The 25,834-nt window shown below is 43.1% G+C and overlaps 1 protein-coding gene across 2 annotated transcripts in view; it reads right to left on the reverse strand.

Annotated features, from left to right (window-relative positions):
• LOC147012278 (protein kinase C epsilon type-like) overlaps nucleotides 1-25,834 on the reverse strand; it is a 341,866-nt gene that overhangs the window by 243,643 nt on the left and 72,389 nt on the right. For both annotated transcript variants that reach the window (XM_085856184.1, XM_085856185.1), the window contains one exon: nucleotides 8,440-8,503. In XM_085856184.1, coding sequence (XP_085712310.1) covers nucleotides 8,440-8,503 — 64 coding nt within the window. The remainder of the gene's footprint in view (nucleotides 1-8,439; nucleotides 8,504-25,834) is intronic.

Here is a 25,834-nt window from a genome sequence, read left to right on the forward strand (position 1 = left end):
GAATAACGGTAGTCTTGCGACCACCAATGAGAATAATGGTAGTCTTGCGACCATCCAATGAGAATAACGGTAGTCTAGCGACCATCCAATGAGAATAACGGTAGTCTAGCGACCACCCAATGAGAATAACGGTAGTCTAGCGACCACCCAATGAGAATAACGGTAGTCTAGCGACCACCCAATGAGAATAACGGTAGTCTAGCGACCACCCAATGAGAATAACGGTAGTCTTGCGACCACCCAATGAGAATAACGGTAGTCTTGCGACCACCCAATGAGAATAACGGTAGTCTAGCGACCACCCAATGAGAATAACGGTAGTCTAGCGACCACCCAATGAGAATAACGGTAGTCTAGCGACCACCCAATGAGAATAACGGTAGTCTAGCGACCACCCAGTGAGAATAACGGTCGTCTTGCGACCACCCAATGAGAATAACGGTAGTCTAGCGACCATCCAATGAGAATAACGGCAGTCTAGCGAGCACCCAATGAGAATAACGGTAGTCTAGCGACCACCCAATGAGAATAACGGTTGTCTAGCGACCATCCAATGAGAATAACGGTTGTCTAGCGACCACCCAATGAGAATAACGGTTGTCTAGTGACCACCCAATGAGAATAACGGTAGTCTAGCGACCACCCAATGAGAATAACGGTAGTCTTGCGACCACCCAATGAGAATAACGGTAGTCTTGCGACCACCCAATGAGAATAACGGTAGTCTAGCGACCACCCAATGAGAATAACGGTAGTCTAGCGACCACCCAATGAGAATAACGGTAGTCTAGCGACCACCCAATGAGAATAACGGTAGTCTAGCGACCACCCAGTGAGAATAACGGTCGTCTTGCGACCACCCAATGAGAATAACGGTAGTCTAGCGACCATCCAATGAGAATAATGGCAGTCTAGCGGTTGTCTAGTTGTCTAGAATAACGGCAGTCTAACGGCAGAATAACGGTTGTCTAGTGACCACCCAATGAGAATAACGGTAGTCTAGCGACCACCCAACAGACAAACAAACAGACAGATGTGGTGAAAACATCACCTCTTTCCACCTTCGGTGGTGGAGGTAATGAAACTATCCGGATCTGAACCTTCACCAAAATCTAATGCATTCGTCCTCGTCACACACCCAACCTGTCCACCAAGTTTCATCCGAATCCGACCATAACTTTTTGAGACATCTTGTTCACATAAAAAAAAACAAACAAAGAGACAAGAGAGGGGTAAAAACATAACCTCCTTCTCCTTTGGTGGCAGAGGTAACAACATTTAATTATTTTTACGCTTATTCTAAACACTCAGAGAAATAACAACGCTGCATGAATCATTTTCCTACCTATATATTGCATGCAGTACAAGGACATTAGAGGATATTGGTGCAGTTTTATATGAATTATAAAGATATTAGTGAACAATGAACATTGGTACGGTGGACCGGAGGCCGACACAAGGTCAAATCTTCTACCTGTACGGTCACCAATTTAGTCAAGGATCGTCCTTGTGGCCATATGCTATCTGCCAGGAAAGCCAAACAGATCTTTTCTTCGGTTTCTGGCATACAGAATTCCAATGAGCCCTATCACCTGCAGTGCTTTCATCTGAATGATAGGATGGGTCAGCGAGAACCCTGTATGAGCCACTGCATTTTCGAACTGTCCCACAAAAGGGTTTTCACGCCAATTTCCGAATAGCCATGGCCTTGCACATACCGTAAATTGCCATCTCAAAACCGAACCACACACCACACTGACGCAGTGAAAGAAGCAAAGATTTATTGGTAATTTCTCCAAACTATATCCCCATGAACCCATCGTACTTTCACGGCTTAAAGCGATACCTTAATGGCCTTTTCACACTCGCATGCATTGAGACAGGATTAGAGGTCACGACGTTGAAAAAGACCTTCCCCAAATGTGATGCTTGCATGGGGGTGGTGATGGGTGTTTTTTATTTTAATTGAAATTCGCCCTTAAAAAAAAAAAGAGCTGAGAGCCATGAAATGTGTCGGGCTACAAAGGGAAAAAGAAAAAAAAGGAACAGAGAAAAGAAGAACGGTCAAAGTTGAAGGAGGCTGCAATTTATATGATTCTTGAAAGAAAATGGATGAGAAGATGTGGGGAAGCACGTGACCGGCGAATTCTTCACCGAGGTATGGGCCAAAGGATATTGAAATGCAAACAATATTTGTGATCAAGTTAGAAAAGATCCTTCTAACATTCCTACCAGCATTACATGTACCTGAAGGAGCAACGCAGTTACTTATGTTGTTTTTTTTAACAGCAAGGCTATGTTATATTGATGCTTCTTATAGCAACACATCAAAACGGCATTTTATATTCAGATTTGACTCTGTGGGGTAATTACCTCGAACATTAACATTTCCCTATCCTGACATTCTGTGGCTTTAATTGGGCCCTTTGAGATCACGTTATGAATCAACTGAATATCTGCTTCAGTCATTTGAGTCAAATTCAATAAATTAATTAATATTCGCCATCATCAGTAGCATTCGTCGCTATATTCTCCAGACTCAGGAACAATAAGAAACGCATTGTATCTGTTAATATTGTTGTGGGTATGGTTCCTAGGGGACAATAAATGCTTAAATATAGTGTAGTTATTCCCATATATTGAGTGTTTATATTAAGCGTGAGTAATTACAGGTCATTTAGATATGTGTCACTAACTTGTATAGCTAGAAACATCAGACTCAGCCCATGGTGTGTGTGTCTAAACAGACTACATCCTGTTTCACCTTTATTTTAAGCCCTTACCTTTGTTATTGCTTTAAATGTGTTTTCGGAGTGTTCGACTGGGCCACCATCCCTTAGTTTAGGTGGGAAACAGGGCCCTTGTTATCCGGGCCTTGCAACGTCATCAACTCAGCCAGGTTAGTGATCGTGCAGGGCTCACCCTGCCCCTGGACCGGGGCACGTCTCTTAATGGTGAGTGAGATTAGAGAAGCATGATGCATCATTGATGACGCGTAGGCAACAGGTGATAAAGGGGCGTGGCATACAGATGATGCAAGCAGAAGCCGAGACCGATCGTAGCGACAGGGTGTGCGCAAGCCTGCAGAGCTGCCGAGCGATGCCCCGCCTCCACCCGATTTGCCTCGTTTCACTGGTGTCACACCCGCTCCAAAAGCGCAGTGTCTCTTCCCCTCTCTTTGTTGCCTTCGGAGTTGGACAAACCATCTGCCTGCCATCAACAACACTATCGGGTTTGGACCTAGCGACCTCTGCTTGTCTTGTGGTGCATGTCTGAGGCTTTAAGGCATCGTTTAATTAAGGTTCCTGTTTGTTCACTTGGACTGTTCATCGGCAAGTATCCGTAGGGGATTAATTATTGGGGTTTATCAATCGCGATTGCTGATGGTATGTATGTGCTTTTACACCACACAAATATACTTGTTGAATCTGACTTGGTCTTTGGTCCATCCTTCAATGAAATGCTTGATAAGGAACGACAGGCTTGGCAAGTGATTAGCAATTGCTGATCTGTGATATTAAACACCTCCTGGAGATGCCCGTAGTGTCAAGCAACGTTCAAATTGGACAAATGACCAATTTTTTTTTTTTTTTTTAGCAGTCGGAACTGCTGCTGAGGTCAATTAACAGAATCCTTCCTTCCACAGGACGTCCCTGATTCCTTTGTGCGTCTCTTCCTGGCTATTGTCTCCCTGATTTGATAGGCTTGAACCACGCCCGAGCAGCAGAGTTGCAATTTACATCAAAAACTCCATTTCTCACTGTCTGTTTACTGATCTCACATCTCCCAACTCCCAGGAGTACCGTTAGCTGTGACTTCCCCTCCTCTCCAATCTCTTGTTTGTCTGTGTGTTGTTTGTACTTTCCTTACAATACTATTGAAGAAGTTCAGTCATTCAAACCTTTGGGTCCCACTATCAGCCATGATCTTTCTTTGGCAAACCACATCTCTAAGTTGGCCTCCAAAGACAGTCGTCGACTGGGCCATCCTCTGTTGTGCAAAGTCGTTCCTTGGCACACCTGAATCCTTATCCCCCTCCAAGGTCTTCATCCGCAGCTTGATCGAGTACTGCTCTCCACCGTTGGCTGACACCTCTGCCCCTCCACTTGCTCAACTTGATGTCAGAGAAATCAAGGCCATCAATATTATTGGAATTGTCTCGGGTCGCTCACCTGCATTTTTTTTCATGTATTTATAGTTTCATTTCCGGACGTTTGACGACGGTTCTGTGATCCCACCCCCCCCCCCCCCACCCCCGGTGTATCAACTTCGACGTCCGTTGGCACGCAAAATTTTAGCTTTCTACATCACCCAGAATGTACTGATCTTTAATATCAGTCAGTGAATCAGTGGTTAGAATTGGCTTTATATATTAGATAGTTTGAGGAGAAATTGATCCACAGAAAGAAAAATTGATGACGTCACCGGTCACGTAGTTTGGCAGCCATGTTGTTTTTCATTAAAAAAAATTTTTAAATCTTCTTTGAAACGGTTGAACAGATTGAGGCAAAACTTTACAGGTATGATCGCCTATCCATGAGGAATAAAATGTTTACAAACCTCTGACATCATAGGTCACATGGTTTGGCAGCCATATTGGATTGAGCAAAAATTTTCAAAAAATTTTTCTTTTCTTGAACCGCTTCATCGATCGATGTGAAACTTCACAATTATGATCAAGTAGTGATGGGGAATATAAGTTTTAAATTTCAACTTGATCAGATGAATGGTCTGGCGGCCAGAATTATTTAACTTTTTTGATATACAGTACATATATTATATCTATTGATCTCATATCCCTGTGTCGTAAGAGGCGACCAGGGTTGCGTCAGGAAGGGCATCCGGCGAAAAACCTGTGCCAAATCATTATGAGGATCATAACAGATGATTCGCTGTGGCGACCCCTAACAGGAGCAGCCGAAAGAAGAAGAAGAGGAGATATTCGATAGTTTGAGGATAAGAAAAACTCTGTGTTTGCAACTTTCGCCGCGTCGCCCAATTTCACTGCAATATCGTATCTCTTGCTCCTGTATCATTTATGCTGCGACTCTCCACCAAAATTTGTTTGTCTGTTTTTTTTTCATTTCACTATACTGTGATCCTTCCACGATGCCAAGCCCCGATGTGGCTCCGGTCATGCATTAAATTATTGCAAAGGTAGCCCATTCATATCCCAAGATAGTGGGGCAACTGAGCTAAATATAGCATAACAATTGTGCATTTTGTGAGAAATGCACCAAATTTGGCACACGAGTAGCCTATCATATTATGAACAGATTTGGATATTGGGCCATCTCAAATTCAGCCGCTGATGGCTATGGCAGCCATTTTCCACTGCCATCAAAAATTTTGAGATGGCCCAATATCCAAATCTGTTCATAATATGTTTGGCTACTAGTGTGCCAAATTTGGTGCTTTCCTCACAAAATGAACAATTGTTATGCTAAGTTTCCCCACTAGGAGGAAAGTGCAACACACAAACATCGATTTGTGCAAATCATAGAATCGTACATCCAAACATCATTTGCAGTTCTTCACACTAACGACATCGTATTACTGCAACTTCAAAAGCGATTGGAGAGGTTCTGTCATGCAATTTCCAGGCAGGAGCATCTGCCCAAAGTATCGCAATTTCATGGAGTCGAGGCTTGGCAATCGTGAAAAAAAGGGACTCGAGTAATTTTTTGAAGGCATTCTCCCCACGACAATGCAACTTGTTTAGTTATCGCGCATCGCGTTGTTCCAAATGTAATGAAGCACGTTGGTAATTCATCAGACAGGTGGTTGTCATGGATTGCTGTTTATTCCATTGCAGCATCCTTAAGCTGGAGGTTCAAAGACCTTGCATAATGATACATTTTTTTTAGTTCACCTGGACTTTAGTCCGGTGAGCTGATACTATCGAGCAGTGTCCGTATGTGAGTCAGTCAGTCAGTGAGTCTGGAAACACTTCAGTCATTATCGCTTGAACCGAATACATGATTTTGATGAAACTTCGACACAAGCTTCATATCTGATGCCGAACAAAGGTGTATTGACCGCATCAAAATCTGTGCTAATTAACGGGGTCTACAGGGAGGGGGGAGGGGGTGTGCCCCCTCTCCCAAAAAATAAATAAATAAATAAAATAGGTATTTGCTCTCTTTTCTGAATCTACACACACAATTTCGATGAAGCTTGACCACAACCTTCCATCACCTGTAATGTACCAAAGTTTGTTCACAGCATTAACATGTATATATATATATATATATATATATATATATATATATATATATATATATATATATATATATATGTTGTTGTTGTTCGTCTTTCGGCTGCTCCCATTAGGGGTCGCCACAGCAGATCATCCGTTATGATCCGCATACTGATTTGGCACAGGTTTTACGCCGGATGCCCTTCCTGACGCAACCCTGTTCGCCTCTTAAGACACAGGGATAAGGATTGGGTTTCGCCATGATTCCGGGCTGCCCTACACTCGCTCATAGCGCGGCCCAGCGCAGAGCTCCCGTCATCAAGCGATCCTCCAACCCAAGCCTCCGAGTAGCCGGATTACAGGCGCACGCCCAGTATATATATATGTATAACCAGAGTTGGTGTCAAAGCCACCCAATGCTCGCCTGTTTATACATTTATCGTTTTTAAAAGACTAGTTTAATAATATTTTTTATAAAGCATTGCAGTGAAGTCTGATCCAAATAATTTTAAAGCAATATATGTATTTCTATATTGTAATCAGTAAAAAATAGTGTGGTGGATAAAAACATTAGAAAGGAAAAAAAGTTTAACGTTGATGTGCTACAAAAAAGTTAAGTTCAAAACAGGTCAAAAATTTAAAAAATTTAAACTTATTTTTTAACTTCAACTTCATACACCAATAATATACCCCAAAGGAACCTCCATGCCAAATATCAGCATCCTCGTCCACATATTAAATGAATGGCAAGCTTCTAAATAACTTGCACCAAAAACTTTAACAATGATGTGCTACAAAAAAGTTAAGTTCAAAACAGGTCAAAAATTAAAAAAATTTAAACTTATTTTTAATTCCAACTTCACTACACCAATAATATACCCCAAAGGAACCCCCATGCCAAATATCAGCATCCGAGTACACATATTAAATGAATGGCAAGTTTCTAAATAACTTGCACCAAAAACTTTAGCATTGATGTGCTACAAAAAAGTTAAGTTCAAAACAGGTCAAAAATTTAAAACATTTACGAATACATTTTAATTTCAACTTCACACCATCAATAATATACCCCAAAGGAACCTCCATGCCAAATATCAGCATCCTAGTCCACATATTAAATGAATGGCAAGCTTCTAAATAACTTGCACCAAAAACTTTAACATTTTCACGCTCACGCTTATGCCAGGGGTATCGCTATAGCTCTTTGTTCTTCGAACAGGCGAGCGAAAATGTGGCGTGGCAGAATATTCTAGTGACGGCTACCAAAATTTCCTGTGAAGTGTTAAAGATACGCAACGAGCAGCGCTCATATTGTCGAAAGTGAAGCAGAATCCTGTGAGAGGTTGGTTCAATTTCTGTGAATGAATAATCTTTCATTTCTTCTGCCACCGAAGGTGGATGGAGATAATGTTTTCACCAGTCTGTCTGTCTGTTTGTCTGTGTGCACGATATCTCAAAAAGTTGTGGACGGATTCGGATTAAACTTGGTGGACGGGTTGGGTGTGTGGACAAGGAGGAATTGGTTCGATCTTGGTGAAGATCTGAATCCGAATCGAGATACGAGAATTATTTAATTTGAAAGTGATTCTTCACCATTGAGAGACGGGTCTAAAAATGACTGATCAGATGATATTTCAAAAACTATAATGCGGGGCGGAGGTATGCACTCTACCGAGTACCCTTCTTGTTTCCTTATTGTCCAAATGCTTTGGTAATGTCATGTCGATAGATGTGAACAAAATCAGGGTTTTTTTGCCAAAGATTTAAAATTATCAAGGACATTTGCACAACATTCAATGAGTCAATGTAATATTATTAACAATTAGTCAAATCCATTTGTTTTGAAAACTTAAGACAGCGATTTTGCCGAACCGAGGCTCAAGGATGAATTCAGTAACAGAAGCATAAAAAAAGCAACATATCGACAGCGAAGCAGTGGGCTAGAAATGGAAACAACATGTAAGGGAATGAACAAGCAGAAAAAAAGAGGAGCAAGAGGAGGAGAGAAAACAAAGTAACTTGCATGAAGAAGGCTGAGAGTAGAAAAGATCATGGGAAGGGAAAGAGGATGACATTAGGTGATCGGTGAATCCCTGGAGAGATGACCGTTATTGGACCAACTCTGGAAGGAAGTTCCACAAATGGGGGAAAAAGAGGAATAAAAGGTGGAGGTGTGCAGGAAACCTAATAATCTTGCTTGCATGAAAAAAAAAACTACAGTAAGATTGAAGCAGCCTTACCCTCGGTAGTTGTTCCTGTGAGGTCAATTATGATGTAAACTTTCCCCTCAGGTTCCAAATCCACCTGAAAGGCAAATAGACTTGGATGTAACACATGCTCAGCAGACAAATTCAGTTATAAGTAAACTTGATTGCAACATGCCGCTCTCCCCTCTGGGCTGGCGCTCCTGCCTCATATCTTGCTCAGCTTGACTCCGTGGGAACCAAGACTTTCAAGATCATTGGAAACTCTCACGACGAAGCCGAGTCTATGGGCCTACCACTTCGCCATTGCCGACAGGTCGGTGGTCTCTCTGTCTTCTTCCGCCTCATTTCTGGTGTTGCACCCTCTGCCCTCACCAGGTTTTGTCCCCCCCTACCCCCCAGGTATCTGCAAGATGCACAAGGTCCACCAGCAACCCCCTTCTAGTGAAACGACCTAAATCCAGAACTACTGCTCACCTCCACTCATTTATTCCTCGTTTTTTTCCCCACCTGCGAAACCACCTTCCGCACTCTCTTCAAACTCAATCCTCCCCTCAGTTCTTCAAGACAGCTGTACATAATCATCATCTCAAGTCATCCTGCATCGAAAGCCAGGATCTTTTCTACACAAGTTAAACCACCCCCACCCCTCCCAAAATTTTTCTTATGTATCCATATTGTCCATCCCTTACTTTTTCCCCTACCGCTCATCGTTACCTGCATCCCTTGCTCGTCCGTCTCCATCTACTTTCTCCCTCTGCCCTGCTGTTGATGTTTCCCCATTCTCCTGCTGTTCCCTTTTCTATGTTATGTCCAAGCTCTTTCATGAGCCTAGACCACATATAAAAAGGCAAAACAAACAAACAAAAAACATCCCAGAAATCCATCGATCGTCGTTCTTTCCTGGCTATGATACCGGATCAAGGGCAATACAATCAATTCTTGTGTTTGGAAATACAAGCCCTACCGGTTCCCTCTGCTCGCAAGAGGGTTCATTTTCACAACTGGCATTGTTTTCCACTTGCAATACCCCCTACCTCTAGGAGGGGTCAGTGGTTCAACCACTTGTGCTACACCATGTGTACATGCGAAAATCGCTCGTCGTCTTCCCCGCACGAACACAAAATTTGGTGGAAGTCGGCCAAACCTTTTTGGATTCTATCAGGAACAGAAATTGCCTTATTATATGTAGTAGGATACCAAAAGTCATTCAAAACGTGAGCAATATATGTTTAATTGCTATTACACGAGTAAATGTATTTTCACTGATCTTGGATATTAATGCAAATAAGTTGGAAGTAAAACTGTTCCACCTTTTTAAGAAAAACCATCATGGTTGACATCCATTTGCGAAGATGGCCATTCACACGTGACATGCAAACAACCTGGGAATGTGAATTATCTTTACAATGGAGGAGTTGCTGAATTAGACAACGACCGAACTTGGAGATCGAGCTTGCAGTCATGTAACATGGTGCCAAGGGATATTCATCAACAAGATCAGACCATTTCCTATCTGCAATGTTTAGGCAGGAATTACTCTAATTTGTTCAGGGTGCTGGCAATAACACTTCACAAAAGGCACTGTGGGATCTTTAATACCTACCAGCTAATGCTGGCAAATAGGCCACAAAGATTAACATTCTTATGGACAAAGCACACATTGATTGCTTGGACAGATTGAGAAATGATATTAAATGGAGGTGCCGGTTTATACCTGGGTCAAGATTCAATAACCAGATAGCCCCAAGGTCGTTCACTTACTTTTGAGATGTTTAAACAGGATTGGATCAAACGACAAGAGAGAGTCATGGTGTGCTTTGTAGGTGGGGATACAACTTTTGAGAGGGGGATGTTCAGCCAGTTGTGGGCTTCTCGCTTTCAATCATGGATGTTAAGACCACAATGCCTTTTGAAATGAATAAACTGCTACGTGCTTGGATAATTGGGTAAATTCAAAATCGAAATTAGCACGGCATTAACGGACAAGCCACGCTCGAGTAACGAACAAACATTCCAGTAGATTTTGCATAAAAATGGAAAACAATTCTCAACACACAAAACAACAGAAGCCTCGAAACTTGTGAATATAAACTCCACAAATTTTACAGACGAATAGTTTAAATGCTTTAATAAAACAATATCCAAGGGGAGGTTGGGTTGGGTTGCGATGGTTTTCCCCCTTGAAAAATGAAGTCATCAGTTCAGTTACCTGAAAGCTTGTAATTGGTTGTGTTTGTATCCTGTTTCTCAGCCGCTTAAGTTATTCCTACATTTTGGTGCGTTGAAGTGATCGTCAACACACGGTTTTCCACGACTTCCATACTTTATCTCCATCTCTTTTTGAGAGGCTGGTGACCAAGGGAGGTATAGTTTAGATTGTTGAGCGGATTCTGCTTTGGAATTTCATGATGTAAAGGGACGGATCTCCATTGAAAATTCGTATTGGTTATCATCACCGTTTGTTGACTTGTTTGGAATTCCAATCTGAACACATAAGTAGGTTAATCGTTCTTTTTAGATCCTCGTGGAGGATCTCTAAGTCTTACTCACGTTGTTCTTCTTGTGGACTTTTTTGTTTCACAGCCTACAGTTTTCATCGAAACTTCCTGAAACTTGGCATATATATGTAAAAATACCCTGCGCAGACAGTAGCCATATCCGATTTTGAAAATTCTTCCGAGAAAAAAAGTTGTCATAATATCGCCGCTAATGGAAATAGCTTCTACCATTATCTCCGAAACTAGGCAAGCTGTTTGAATTTTGTTTGTGGGAATCAAGCCGGGCATTAGCACAGATAATTTATCGCAAACCTGATACATTACAATGACGTCATATTCGTTTTTATGGCGTCATCATTAAGAGGACGAGGATCTCATCTCATTCGAGCTTGATGTACACTTAGTCAATGCTCGTGGAAAAGCTGGAGCACAGAACGGACTCGAATATGAAAGAAGAAAACAGTAGAAAGGGGGAAACACACCAACAACAGGGTAGAGGGACACAACAGAAGGACACTTGGAGGAAGGAGTGACACGAGGAAGAATGATATCAAATTTGAGGGTGAGGAGGATACAGGGGATGAACAAGCTGAACACAAGCTCAAGCACAGCAAGAAGAGGAAGGGGAAACCTGGGGAGGAAACAGAAATGGAATATTAAACCAGAGAGTTGGTGTTAAAGCCACCCAATGCTCGCCTGTTTATACATTTATCGTTTTTAAAAGACTAGTCTAATAATATTTTTTATAAAGCATTGCAGTGAAGACTGATCCAAATAATTTTAAAGCAATATATGTATTTGTATATTGTAATCAGTAAAAAATAGTGTGGTAGATAAAAACATTAGAAAGTAAATAACTTGCACCAAAAACTTTAACATTTTCACGCTCACACTGACGCTGACGCTCACGCCGGGGGAATCGCTATAGCTCTCTGTTCTTCGAACAGGCGAGCTAAAAATGAAAAAGAGGATGAGGAAGAGGGGTAAAACACAATAATACTAGTCATATATATGTTTTGCCCAATGATTCATTGCATACGATCTGCTGTCGAACCTTACTCATCAATCACTAACAGTTGAAGTATTGTGCACCAAAGTTGGCAGTTAAACTGCTCGAGGACATACAGCGTCTTCAGAAAGTATTCACACCCCTCAACATTTGTCACGTTTTGTTGTGTTACAACCTGAATTTAAAATGAATTAAATTTAAATTTTTTGTCACCGATCTAAATGTCACACAAAATGACCCCATAATGACAAAGTGAAAATATGTTTTTAGAATTTTTACAAATTAATTAAAAATGAAAAGCTGAAATGTCTGGCATCAATAAGCAATCAACCCCGTTTGCTATGACATTCCAAATTGAGCTCAGGGGCATCCCATTTCCTTTGATCATCCTTGAGATGCCTCCACAATTTGATTGGAGTCCACCTGAGGCCAATTCAATTGATTGATCATTATTTAGAAAGAAACACACCTTTCTATATGAGGCCCACAGTTGAGAGTGCATGTCAGAGCAGAAACTCCACCATGAAGTCCAAGGAACTGTCTGTAGAACTCCGAGATATAATTGTGAGGAGGCATAGATCTGGAGAAGGGTATAAAACAATTTCTAGAGAATTAAAAGTTCCCAACAGCACAGTGAGCTCCATCATTAGGAAATGGAAAGAATATGGAACGACCCAGAATCTTGCTAGAGCAGGCCGTCCGACTAAACTGAGCGAATGAGCAAGAAGGACCTCGGTCACAGAGGTGACCAAGAACCCAACGACCACTCTGACAGAACTACAGAGTTCCTTGGCTGAGATGGGAGAACCTGCCAGGACAACAGTCTCTGCAGCACTTCACAAATCTAAGCTTTATGGGAGAGTGGTCAGACGGAAGGCACTCATGTGAAAAAGGTACATGACAGCAAGTCACGTGAAAAACTCGGAGCACGAGGCAAAAATTCTGTGGTCTGATGAGATGAAAATTGAACTCTGGCTTGAATGCAAAGCACTACATCTAGTGGAAACCGAGCACAGCTCATCACCCATCTTACATCATCCCAACTGTGAAACATGGTGGTGGCAGCATTATACTATGGGAATGCTTTACAGTGGCAGGGACTGGGAGGCTTGTAAGGATAGAGGAAACAATGAATGGAGCCAAATGCAGACAAATCCTTGAGGAGAACCTGCTTCAGAGTGTAAAAGACCTTTGACTGCGGTGAAGATTTACATTCTAACAGGACAATGACCCCAAGCATACAGCCAAAGCGACACTGGAATGGCTTCAGAACAACAATGTTAAAGTCATTGAGTGGCCTAGCCAAAGTTCAGACTTGAATCCCATTGAGAATCTATGGGAAGGCTTCAAGATTGCCATTCACTGACACTCCCCATCGAACTTGACAGAGTTTGAGAAAAACTGCAAGGATAAATGGGAGAAAAAATCCCCAAACCCAGATGTGCAAAGCCGATACAGACATACCCAAGAAGACTCGAAGCTGCGATCGCTGCCAAAGGTGCTTCTACAAAGTATTGTTTCGAGTGGGTTGAATACTTATTGACGCAAGACATTTCAGCTTTTCATTTTTAATCCATTTGTAAAAAATTCTAAAAACGTGTTTTCACTTTGTCATGATGGGGTCATTTTTGTGTAGATCGGTGAATTTTTTTACTTTTAAATTCAATCTGAAACACAACAAAACGTGACAGAAGTGGAGGGGTCAATACTTTCTGAAGGTACTGTGTACAACACGAGCTACATCTTGCGATGTAGGAAACTGCACGAGTAAACATAAAAAGTTATTGAGTAAACCCATCTTCCAGTACTTCATTAATGAGTTTTCCACATCATACCATCAAGAGTTTAACTGTTTTCAGTTTACAGGACTGGTTAAATGACCCCCTGACAATGAAACGGGGGAAATGTAGGATAATTATCTGTTGAGGCAAAGACATTATCCAAAACCATTTTTCAACAACAATAAATTTAATATCACTATCAATCAGAAGCTTAGCTGGGCTAGTAAAATTGCAGTGCTCTTGAAATCGCAGTGTCAAAGACAAGCCAAATCCATTACTCCCGTAACAATGCCAAATGATCTCTCGATTACGCCAGGAGTATGAAGGACCGAGGCGTCGCTAGATGCCAAAAAGATTCAGAGTCTGGCCCCCTCGAACTTCAGACCCCGCCACCATAAATAAAACATGTAGCACAGTGACACGTGGAGAAAAACAGGCTAATCGTCAAGTAAAAAAAAAAATTTGTATACCTTGTCGAGGCTCGTATGAGAGCTAACACACAACGCACAGCAAGGGGGGCATGGGACAAGAGGGGAGGGAGTGGGAAGGACAAAACAGTGGGGAACAGAGACATTAGGAGATCTGTGGAAGGGAGAGGGATGGGGTGGGGGTACACGGGGTATACAAGATGGACATTACAGGGACTTTCAGGAAGGAAAGCAGGGAATTTGCAAGAGGTGGGTTTGGGTGGATTAACGGGGGTAGAAAAGATCGAGGATTTGGATGGGGGATGACAAGAGGTGGTGGTGAACAGCTGTTTTGAAGGCCTGGAGGGAAGAATGGGATTGAACAGAGTGAGGGAGTTTATTCCAAAGGCAGGAAAAAAGAGGAATGAAAGAGTGAAGGTGAGCAGTGATTCGTGGTTTTGGTAGTTTTACCAGAAGGAGGTTGCTAGAGGACCTAGATCACTCTGCGGAAATATTGGGGACATATCGCAGACAGAGCAGGGGGGGGGGGCGAGACCAGAGAGGAGACGGTAGAAGACAGAAAGACCATCAACCTGCTTGCAGTGAGAGAGGGTGAGAGGCCCAAAGACTCAGCCTCATCGTGGGAGATACCAATAATCTGAAATGCCTTGGTTTCCACAGCGTGAAGCCAAGAAAGGTGAGAGGCAGGAGCACCAGCCCAGAGAGGAGAGCAGTATTCCATCAGGCTGCAGACGAAAAGTTTCTTACATTACCTCGAGGACGTTGCCCGTGTTGAAATTGAACGACTTTTTGTATTTTCAACAATCTGTACAGTATTTCAACCTTTATGAATTCAAACAATGAATAATAAAGTACAAAAAACAAAAAAGTATCCATTTACAAACTCGACTCGATTCTGTAAAAGCATAAACTTGCATTTTATGTCTATGATTATACATTTCAAATATATTTAACACAATGTCAAATCTTTTACTGAAGATGGTGGTGTTGGATTAGTGGTCAGGGTGGCTGGCTTGGGATGCCTAGAGTCCTGAGGTCAAACCCTGTTGGCTGCTGAATTAACACCGGGTGGGGTTGACTTAGCCTGTCATCCTCCTGAGGTTGGTGAAATGAGTACCAGTGTACTAGTAGAGGGGTATTCCATTGCACAGTTGTGCTTCAAGAAATTGTTGGAGTAGTGACTTGTCCAAGATTGCACCAAATAGCCAAGGAAAAGCTGCTTTGGCAGTTCCAATGCTCTGTTCAAGAGTCTGGGGTCTAAGAAGAGAAGACAACTTCTTATTATTTACCTCTCACCACCCACGGTTTTATAACAGTGATATTTGTAAACAGTCTACCTATATCTAGTTTTGGGAAGCGTCAGCATGTATCATCTGTTGTGCATCTTCGCAAAGCAATCGATGATGGGTGCCATCCTCCGACACAGATTCCAACGCACATTTTTTCAATTAAAAGCATTGAAAGGCGTTGGAGTCTATTTTCTTCCATTGTGCTCCTTATCCAGGTGTCGAGATGTCTTAAGACGCTGAATGATGTTGCACAACTGCAGTTACTCACTGGGATAGTAATCGCTACTTGCAGCACTTTTGTACGCTTGGAAACATGACAGTGTCCAAGCACTTGCACGCAACTTTCACATCGACATTTTCACCCTTGGGCCAGTGACCAGCGACAACCCTGATGATGGAATCCTTATATTATCACTCAGTACGGGGCTTTTTAAAAGATGCAATCTGCCCCAAATTGCTTTGCGCAGAAATCCCTAAAAAGAGCTGGCACCCAGGGCGTGCTAAAATATATGGTGCACGTGAGCAGGATAAGGATTGCTCGCTAAAATGGCTCACAATTCTTCAAAAATAAGTCAAAATACTTGGAAAAAGTACCTGCGGTAAAGGGGGGGGGTGCCTTTTCACATCTAAACAGTTGGAGAACTTTCTCAGCTCACCGAGAAGGCTGATATCTTGCAGCTATCCAGACTGCAGATTCACGATGATGTCTGCCAATGCCAATTTGTATGTTACAGTGAGTAAACTTGAAACCTTGCGGCAGTGCCTCCTGTGAACATGGCAGGCTTGGTTTATTTATTTAAGGAACCTCTGCAATTGCAAAGACGATGCGGTGCATCATTACCAACAAAGTAATGGTTACCAACTCTTCGACAAAGGATATCTTCATGACGTGAAAACACACCTATATATATATATATATGTATGTGAGAGCCAGGTGTACCAGGTAGACTTCCTGAAGTGAGACACCGTATCTAGTTTGGGTGCTTCTTTACAGTCATAGGATCAAGGTCATATCAGTGGCTTGTGAACGTACACAGTTAGTTTAAAATTTTAAAATGATGATATTTACTAATAATCATGTTGGGGGAGGGGCTCGTGGGAGCTGTCAGGGTTGTCACAAATGTATTGTTATGTGGAAGGGGGGGTGAGATCCATAACTAATGCGGTAAATGTAACACGGTCCGTGTGTTTCCAGAAGGTTAGATTGCTATGTAACATGAACCTGTCAGAGTAAGTCGTCTTGTAAGATATGACGTTGAGGAGGCAGCGGATGTAATTTATAGACAGGGTAGACAGAGTTGGGTTGTAAAATGTCTGACCTTCTGTAAGGTGAGGCCAGGCGGGAAATTGGAGGTTTCAAGGCAGATTGAAGTGGCTCGGTAGGACTGTCACGATCTGTTGGGCCAATGTGTGCAAGCCATGGAAGCAAAATTGGCTGTGATGCCCGGAGGAAGACTGGAGTACTGCTTGTTTGAGTGGGACTGCCCCGTGGGTGGGATGGCCTGGAGTGTGGACCTCTCACAATGATCAGGAAACCAATGGCGGGTACCAAGCATGCAACATAAGAAAAGGAACAGCAGAAACAGAAGGGGGAAATGCGAACAGAAGAGCGGAGGGAAAAGGTAGACCGACACGGACAAACAAGGGATGCAGGTAACGATGAGGGGTCGGGAAGAATGCAAGGGGTGGACAAGATGGATACATAAGCAAAATGTTGGGAGGGGTTGTGGGTGGTTTGATGAGTGTAGGAAAGATCTGTGCGAGTGTGGGTGGTGTGTAGATTTGGATGGGGGATGACTTGAGATGGTGGTGAACAGCTGTCTTAAAGACACGTAGGGAAGAATATGAGATTGAAGAGAATGTGGAAGGTGGTTCTACAGGTGGGAAAAGGGAAAAAAATGAGTGGAGGTGAGCAGTTGATTCAGCATTTACGCAGTTTCACTAGGAGGGGGATGCTGGTGGAACACGTGCGTCCCGCAGCTACCTGGGGAGAATAAAGAATAGAGAGGGCAGAGGTTGTAAGACCAGAAATGAGGTGGAAGAGCACAGAGAGACCACTGAACTGTCAGCGATGGTAAAGTGATAGGTCCGTAGACTCAGCTTCATCGAGAGAGATTCCAATGATCCTAAAAGCCTTGGTTTCTATGGCATCAAGCTGAGCAAGATGTGAGGCAGGGGAGTCAGCCCAGAGGGGAGAGCAGCATTCCATCAAGCTGCTGATGAAAGCCTTGTGAGTGGCCAGGTGCTTAGGTGTGCCAAGGAAGGACGTTGCATGATAGAGGATGCCCAGTCGGCATCTGGCTTTCAAGGCCAACTTTGAAATGCGGCTTGCCCAATGGGATCATAACAGAGTGAGACCGAATAGTTGCAGTGACTGTACTTCTTCAAGAGGATTGTTGAGAAAGGAGATGGGAGGGTTTGCAATGCGGTCCAAAGAGAAAGAGAAAGAGAGATGGATTTATCAGGGTTAAAGGACTTGTTTCAAGTGTTTGACCAGTTTGTGATTTAGTCAAAGTCTAAAGAGAGGGAAGGGGCTGCTGCCTGTCTGTCATCATCAGGGAAGCATCATTGGTTGAGTACCGCTGATGCAATCTCCTGATGAGGGCATGAATTTGCGAAGGAAGCCGCTGGATCTTTAACATCCACCAATGAATGCCGGTAGACAGGACGCCCGTTTCACGTCCATCCGAGGGACGGCACACACATTGATGAATCACCCTGCCTGTGAAACACCGGGATGACAGTTTATAACTGGGTCGGGATTCAAACCCTGGCCAAACAGCTTAAAGGCGCGTGTGCGTATCCCTAGGCCATCCTGCCAGCCCGAAGCCGTCGACGATAAGGATAAGTGACAGAATGAGAGGCAGATGATCTTCAAGTACACTTTCTTTCAATACCCGTCCATATAGAAATTAATGGTGAAATGAGTTAACCACTCACAAATGGTTTTCGTTTTCTTCCAGCAAGTTCTTTCTTGACTGCATGAGCTAAACACCTTATAGTACAGGTGTTGGCTTTGAGAAACGAACCCCTTTCGCTGGACCTGAATTAAGAATTCCTGGACATCTGAAATCTACCATGTCATATTACATTATATTAATAAAACTTAACCATTTCAACTTCTCCCAAAATGCAAGGCATCCATTTGCTCAAGAAAGACCTCCTTTTGCAAACTGTTGTGGATATTTCTTCAATCAGATCAAAACACCAACTTAAGAGCATTTACCGATCAGTAATTGTCTTTCATTTACGTTCAGGCTTGGACTTTAAAACTTTCACACAACCAAAAATCAATCTCATTGATGAGCAATTTCTCGATAGCCGATGCTCGCTATCGTCCAATACACCCGTCTTGCATTTTATTGGACATTTTGCACAACCCAACAAAAAGAACAACACTAATGACCAAACTTCGTAAAGGAGCAAAATAACATCTTACAAGCACTAATTTACCCCATTAATTGACAAAGCCAAGACAACCTGGAGCACAAATGAGTCGTCGTCGAGAGTGGAAAATACCTCGTTTGGATTGAGTTCAAGGCTGCACAGCTAACGAGGCTGATTGATCGACATCGATCAACCATCCCACTCAATGTAATGGCAAACAGGGGATAAGAAGGAGCAGCCAAATGTGTCACCTTCCAGGTGAATGCCACGCCAAGGTGTTGTGGTGCGATCGCGCGTCTGACACACCTACAATAGAGGATCGAAAAGGTCAAAATCACATCGCCTACATCTTCTCCACTTAACGAATAAGTACTTATCTTAGAGTTTTGAGATAGAGATGATGAAAATTATGTGATGAGAAAATTATGCCTTGAAAACCACACTAATTGCACCAACACAGTTACACCGTAAAATCAGTCTCTCGCCGTCGGATAGCACGGGCATCTTTCAAGCCGCAGGTAAATAACTTGCAAAGCCTGAATGGCACCGAATAATTATATGCTTGAGTCTCAATCTGAAGTTAACTCGGCACCTCCTGGTCTTCGCTCAAGTGTTTTAATCAATGTGAACCAATCTCCCATGTACTGTTTTCTGCAACGGATTTAGTTCGACAGACAATCTATCAATTCTTGCATTGAACACGAAAACTTTAAACTTGCATAGATCATGAAACTCTGACCCCGTTCCAAAACTACTGAGCAAAAATGAAAATGTTTTGACAGCGAATGTTTATTTTATCTGATCCGACGTGACTCGTTATTACCCCCCCCCCCCCCATTTGCTGAGCCTGTTGTTGGCATTGTGGTTAAAGAGACTGGCTTGGAACCTTATCAGGAACCTTAGGTTCCTGAGTTTTGAGCCCCTGGTATTTTTTTTTTATTAATATTTCACCCCACTTACTTGGCAGATTAAAGATGTTCAATCGTTTTGTGATTGAAGCACAAATTAACCTGTGTTCACAATTACTGCCTTCCAAAACAAAACTGAATGTAGCATCAACTCATATTCATGCCCAGTACACAAGACTCAGGTCTGGCAGTTTGACCACCGAGTGCACCTTTACCTGCGACTGTACCAGGCGTTAAGTATCTTCCCACCATGGAGCAGGCATCACGTGATTTCAATATGCACAGGGTGAGACCTAACATCACTTTCCTCATCACCTTGTGTGCCACATTGGGTGTGGTCAGGTATGGTCAGGTGTATGTGTGCATGCACAATGCACATGCAATAAAGCAAAGCACAATCACACGGGGCCACAAGTCCACCATGTTTCAGAAAAACTATCACCACTTGGACCGCATCCCATCAACACCAAGTATCAGCAGCAGTCTCCGGCTTCCTCTGGTGGGGGGAAACCCCCAGGGTGCAAGGTGGATGGAGAGACCGAGCATTGACTCAGTCCTTCATACCCTGTTTGCTCTCCTTCCCCAGCTTCTCCAAGTCAATTGCTATAATTCTCGCACGAGAGCCAGAACTTTCTCATTTCTTCGTGAACCCCTCCCTCACCCCCCTCCCCTAACTCCCCAACCTCCCAACCCCCCCCCCCCACCAAAGTCAATTTAACTTCACCACTGAATCCGGTCAGAGTTTTGAACTTGCTCCTTGCCTGCTTAAAGGCAATTTGCAAATGGCCTGGAGCCAGCAAGTCTGACATGAAGCAATTAATGCAGCTCATCCTCAGATTATGGCTGCTGGTGCAGCTCCTCGAATCAGCAAAGACTGCCCGTGCAAAAGACAAGAACACCAAGTCAGGCAGACAAGAAGACGCATCAAGAAACAGCAGATTTCTGCACGAAGGCAGTACGACAAAGCTGGGTTCATGTAGCAATAACCCCGAAAGAGACCAAAACACACCTCATAATGCCAAGACCAAACCATTCATCCTCTCAGCTCACAAACACAGGGTTTGCCAAGGCTAATATTACTTTGCACAGCCAGCCATTAAGATGTTCACAGAGAGCTAAATTGTGAACTGTCAATCTTCTATCTGAACTGGCAGCTTGAGTGACATTCGAAAATTACATGAGTGTAAGTGTGGGTGTCGCTTGTTGTTATCTTCATATGCGGGTTTCAGAAGGTGGAGTGGAGTCTTCCCAGGTCCCCCCCCCCCACTCCCTCCATTCCCACAGAGTTTTAGGGCTTTTTTTTAACCCTGTACTTGTTCCTTCGCATGCAACCTGTGGCTGCTGGTTGCATCATTTTCTGGAAGCGTAGCTGTGCCGCTGATGCAGTGTCCCTATTACCAGTAAGCTGGTACTCATTTTGCCCACTTCAGAAGGATGACAGACTGAGTCAACCCACCTGATGTTACTTCAACGGCTGGAAAGGGCCTCAACCTCAAGACCCTATTAGATCTTAAGCCAGCTACCTTAACCGTTAAGCCAACACCAGGCTTGAAGTACAATAATAATAATAATAATAATATTAATAAAAATAATAATGATAATAATACCATTCCTTTCGCGCCGTAAGGAGCATTGGGCTGCCGAGGCAGTTTCATCGGCAAGGAGTACAATCCTGGACGGGTCGCCACTCCAACACAACTTACCCCACATGGTTATTACCCCAGTAAGCTGGTACTCATTTTGCCAACCTTGGAAGGATGACAGCCCAAGTCAACCCTACCTGGTGTTAATTCAATGGCCTGAACTCACGAACCCTAAGATCGTAAGCCAGCCACTTTAACCGCAAAGCCAATTCCAGGATGTCATCATCTTTGTTAGTGCACTTGAAGCATAGGTAGGAATGTCATCTTGTTTGTTAGTGTGCAGCTGGAAGATTGCTTTGTAACCTTGAGCTGCTGGAGAGGGTTAAGGATGTCCTGTCAAGTGTCTTCTGTGTCGAACTGGGTGGGAGCCGAGCGAGAGAGAAATGCTGCACATCTCATTATACATGCAGCATCACACCTATCCACACGTTACCACTCCCCGCACACCCTTGGGAATAGGAAGAATCTTTACCTCCTTGGTCACCTCCCAGAGGACAGGTGGTCTCTATGGAACCAGGGTCAACAAAGATGGGGGTGATTGGTGTCAATAAATCACCCCATCTTTGTTGACCCTTTGTCACCGGGACAGCAACTGCTCAGTACAAGAGGAAAGGCGGGTTCAGACACTTGGCACGTGCCCCTAACTCAACCATTGTCAACCATTCATTCGCAGAGTTATTCTCCAGCATACTCGGTTTTCACGCCAGCTGCAGTTGTGATTGTGGTCATAGTGGTTGACATTGGGGCCATGTATGACCCCATGACCTCGATATCAATATCGAGATCAGGATTTCACAGGACAATAACAATAAAATAACTAGAAAACGTATGTAAATGCAAAACCTGTCCGCTTTGTATTTGGACCTCTTCCTCCTCCGTATGCTAAAAGGTACCATTGACATTTTGACCAAATTCTTAATTTGTTTTCTCCATATTCTCATGATAAAGCTTTGTTGCATCAAAAACTCAAATGGAAAAAAAGGTTCCGGCCAGGACAGACACACAGACATATGAAGATCGTCAACATAGACAACCACACAACCACACACACGATTGCAAAACTCCATTTGCCACTGCGTGGAGGACGGTGTGTGTGTGTGTGTGTGTGTGTGTGTGTGTGTGTGTGTGTGTGTGTGTGTGTGTGTGTGTGTGTGTGTGTGTGTGTGTGTGTGTGTGTGTGTGTGTGTGTGTGTGTGTGTGTGTGTGTGTGTGCGCGCGTGCGCGCGCGCACATGCTTGCTGTTGTTGGTTGCTATCTCCACATGTGGCAGGTGGAACAGAGACCTACCAAGCCTCACAGTATCAACGTCCAGCGTGCGTGTGTGCGGCCGTCACGCTTTATTAGCCCCCGTTGGACTTAGTGCGAAACGGGCGCTTATGGATTTAATCTCGATTTTTTGTGTTCGTGCGTGTGTGTGCGTCCGCAGCCATATCTCAGACATGTATGGACCGATTTTATCTGCACTTGGCACAAAGACAACACTTGATGGTATACATATGCACATCATTTTTTTTATTTTTTTTTGAGATCAGTTCCAAGATGGCCGACCGGTGGCCATTTTGTTCCTTAAAAGTGTCCCCAACCATTTCTCAGACATGCATGTTCTGATTTTGTTCAAACTTGGCGCAAGCACAGAACATGATGCCATACATGTGCCCCTCACTTTATTTTGTGATCTGATCAGAGATCACCGATCGACTGGAAGACTGGTGGGCATTTTAGTTGTACAAAAATATGAGCGAGCCCTTTAACTCCGTACAGCAAAATTGCTAAAACAATGGGGGCTGTGACATTTTTTGCCTCTTTTACTTGTTATTTTACTTGTTTTACTGTCGTACAATCACAAAAATGGTGCCCATTGGAAAGTTAATAATCAATTTACTTGATTGGAAAGCTAATAATCAATTTAGTTGGTATTGTGTGTATTGTTGCTCCGTCAGAGACGCTCGTAATACTCTGCCTATAAATTGGCTGATCACCCCAGGACGATTTTCCTTGCTGCTCTAAAATATCATTGATGAAGGCGAGAAGTCACATCCTTCATTCGTGCCTTTATTCAACAATGACCTTTGTTCCACGCAGATTCACTGTAACAAAACAAAATGCACTAATAAGTTCCACATACGAAACGCACAGGTCAGCATGGCTTCCGGTGATGCATGTTAATCATAAAGCTATAAGCACCAAATTCTTCTTCTACTTCTTCTTCCAAATTACTCATGAAATTGACACACGGACGTGTAAGACCATCGAGTCGGTAAGCCCCGGGAGGGCGATGCAAACACTAGCGATGCACAAAAACTCGTAATAATGGTCTGGAAATATTAACAGACTCGGTATAATAAAGAACATACTGGAGCTCAATAAACCTCATCCTGGCATTAGGATAGAGATGTAGGCCACACCGATCATTCCATAATCAAAGTTATCCGATGAGCAGAAAAAGTTGCTATCACACAAAATATATGTACTTACAAAATCGCAACCCCTTTAGGGTGACGTAGCGAAGATACAACAGTAAAATACGGCTCACACATAGTAAAATACAACAGTAAAATAAAGCTAGAGTCCCTACATAGAAGAGTTACGACATGACGAGTCCGGAAAAAAGTGGTCATGTAGTCTGTGGACGCCATGTTGTTCCCGGCTTTCTCGGCATGTTTTGCACTTTGCGTTTGTTTACATCGAAGATCACTATTTTTGTGTTGTCTACATTTGCTAATTTCTTGAAAGATGACGGGTTGCTGTGCCTTTGGGTGCAGTAATCGGTCGGAGAAGGGATTTCACATGTACAGATTCCCGAAAAATCCTGAAAGAAGGAAACTGTGGGTGAATAGAGTCCAGAGAGTAGGATGGGAACCGACCTCCTCGTCATTTCTGTGTCAGGTTTGTCATAGAATAGTAGTCCCTTACACATACTTTGATGTGGCCTTTTTTTTTTTTACTGTTGATTGCTTCTCGTGGTTTTAATTTTGTCTACGAAGTCAAATTAAATATAAATTCATCATACAGTACCAAGTAAATACAATATTATTGCCATGTGTATTTGTAGTCTTAATTTTTTTTTTCAGGAATATAATTGATCTCAGGATCTGTTTATTGAAGAAAACACAACTTGAATTAGTCTAGAATCTAATTCAAATTTATCGGAGGCCGAGTAGTGAGTGAGTGGCACTGGCCGCTGCCACTGGTAGTGGTCGGCATGAACATGATGAAAGTGATGATTCTCAGTCCGATTGCAATCTGAACCTGGTGCGATGGCAGCATGGGGTCAGATATATGATATGACGACCATAAAGCTGGAATATAGTCAGGCTTGACATGTCTGATGTTACCGAAAACGGTAGAGCTGTTAGGTGTGTGTGTGTGTGTGTGTGTGTGTGTGTGTGTGTGTGTGTGTGTGTGTGTGTGTGTGTGTGTGTGTGTGTGTGTGTGTGTGTGTGTGTGTGTGTGTGTGTGTGTGTGTGTGTGTGTGTGTGTGTGTGTGTGCGTGTGTGTGTACAACAATTTACCTTTGCATGTATAAGACATCATAGTAAGATAGACCAGCAAATTAGAGAAGGAAAGAGAGAGTGAGAGTGAGACAGAGAGACAGAGATTGGAGAGAGTGAGAGTGAGACAGAGAGACAGAGATTGGAGAGAGTGAGAGTGAGACAGAGAGACAGAGAGACAGAGAGACAGAGAGACAGAGAGACAGAGAGACAGAGAGACAGAGAGACAGAGAGACAGAGAGACAGAGAGACAGAGAGACAGAGAGACAGAGAGACAGAGAGAGAGCGAGAGAGAGAGAGAGCGAGAGAGCGAGAGAGCGAGAGAGCGAGAGAGCGAGAGAGCGAGAGAGAGAGAGAGAGAGAGAGAGAGAGAGAGAGAGAGAGAGAGAGAGAGAGAGAGAGAGAGAGAGAGAGAGAGAGAGAGAGAGAAAGAAGAATAATTTAATTTAAGCATTGTGAGTTGCAATGAATTATGTTGACCAAGAGAGTGTGGAGACACAGGATTCGATGTAAAAATGACATACTTGCACAGTGGTTGAATGATCATGATTTCAAGAAAAATACAAGTAGTTTTCTCGTTTAGTCGAGAAATCATTTCCCCTTTATTTATTTTTTCTGATATACCTGCACTCTACCCTGCATGTCTATCCTCTTGAACGCTCTTCTCAGTCCCTTCTTTCCTCGTTTTTCTTCTCACTTCTCCTTGATAAAACAACATGCTTAAACAATGATTAATTATTGCAATAATTAACAAAATCATCAGAGTCTAAATCTTGGATGAAATCGTATTAAAAGCGAGGGACACAGGGCAGGTCATGAATTGCATAACAAAGCACAATGTACACGCTGTAGTGGGCAGTGCGCTTTTGCATGTCACGAACAATGGAAACAAAATGGCGTCAAATTCTGGGTTGTCCTAACTCTTTCTATGTCAGGACTCGAACAGAGGCCGGATTCACAAGATTACAACCGGCATATGACAGAGTCCACACAC

The sequence above is a fragment of the Eptatretus burgeri genome, chromosome 15 (assembly GCF_056783735.1).
Source record: "Eptatretus burgeri isolate ZD-2024b chromosome 15, Ebu_testis_v1, whole genome shotgun sequence".
Taxonomy (NCBI): domain Eukaryota; kingdom Metazoa; phylum Chordata; class Myxini; order Myxiniformes; family Myxinidae; genus Eptatretus; species Eptatretus burgeri.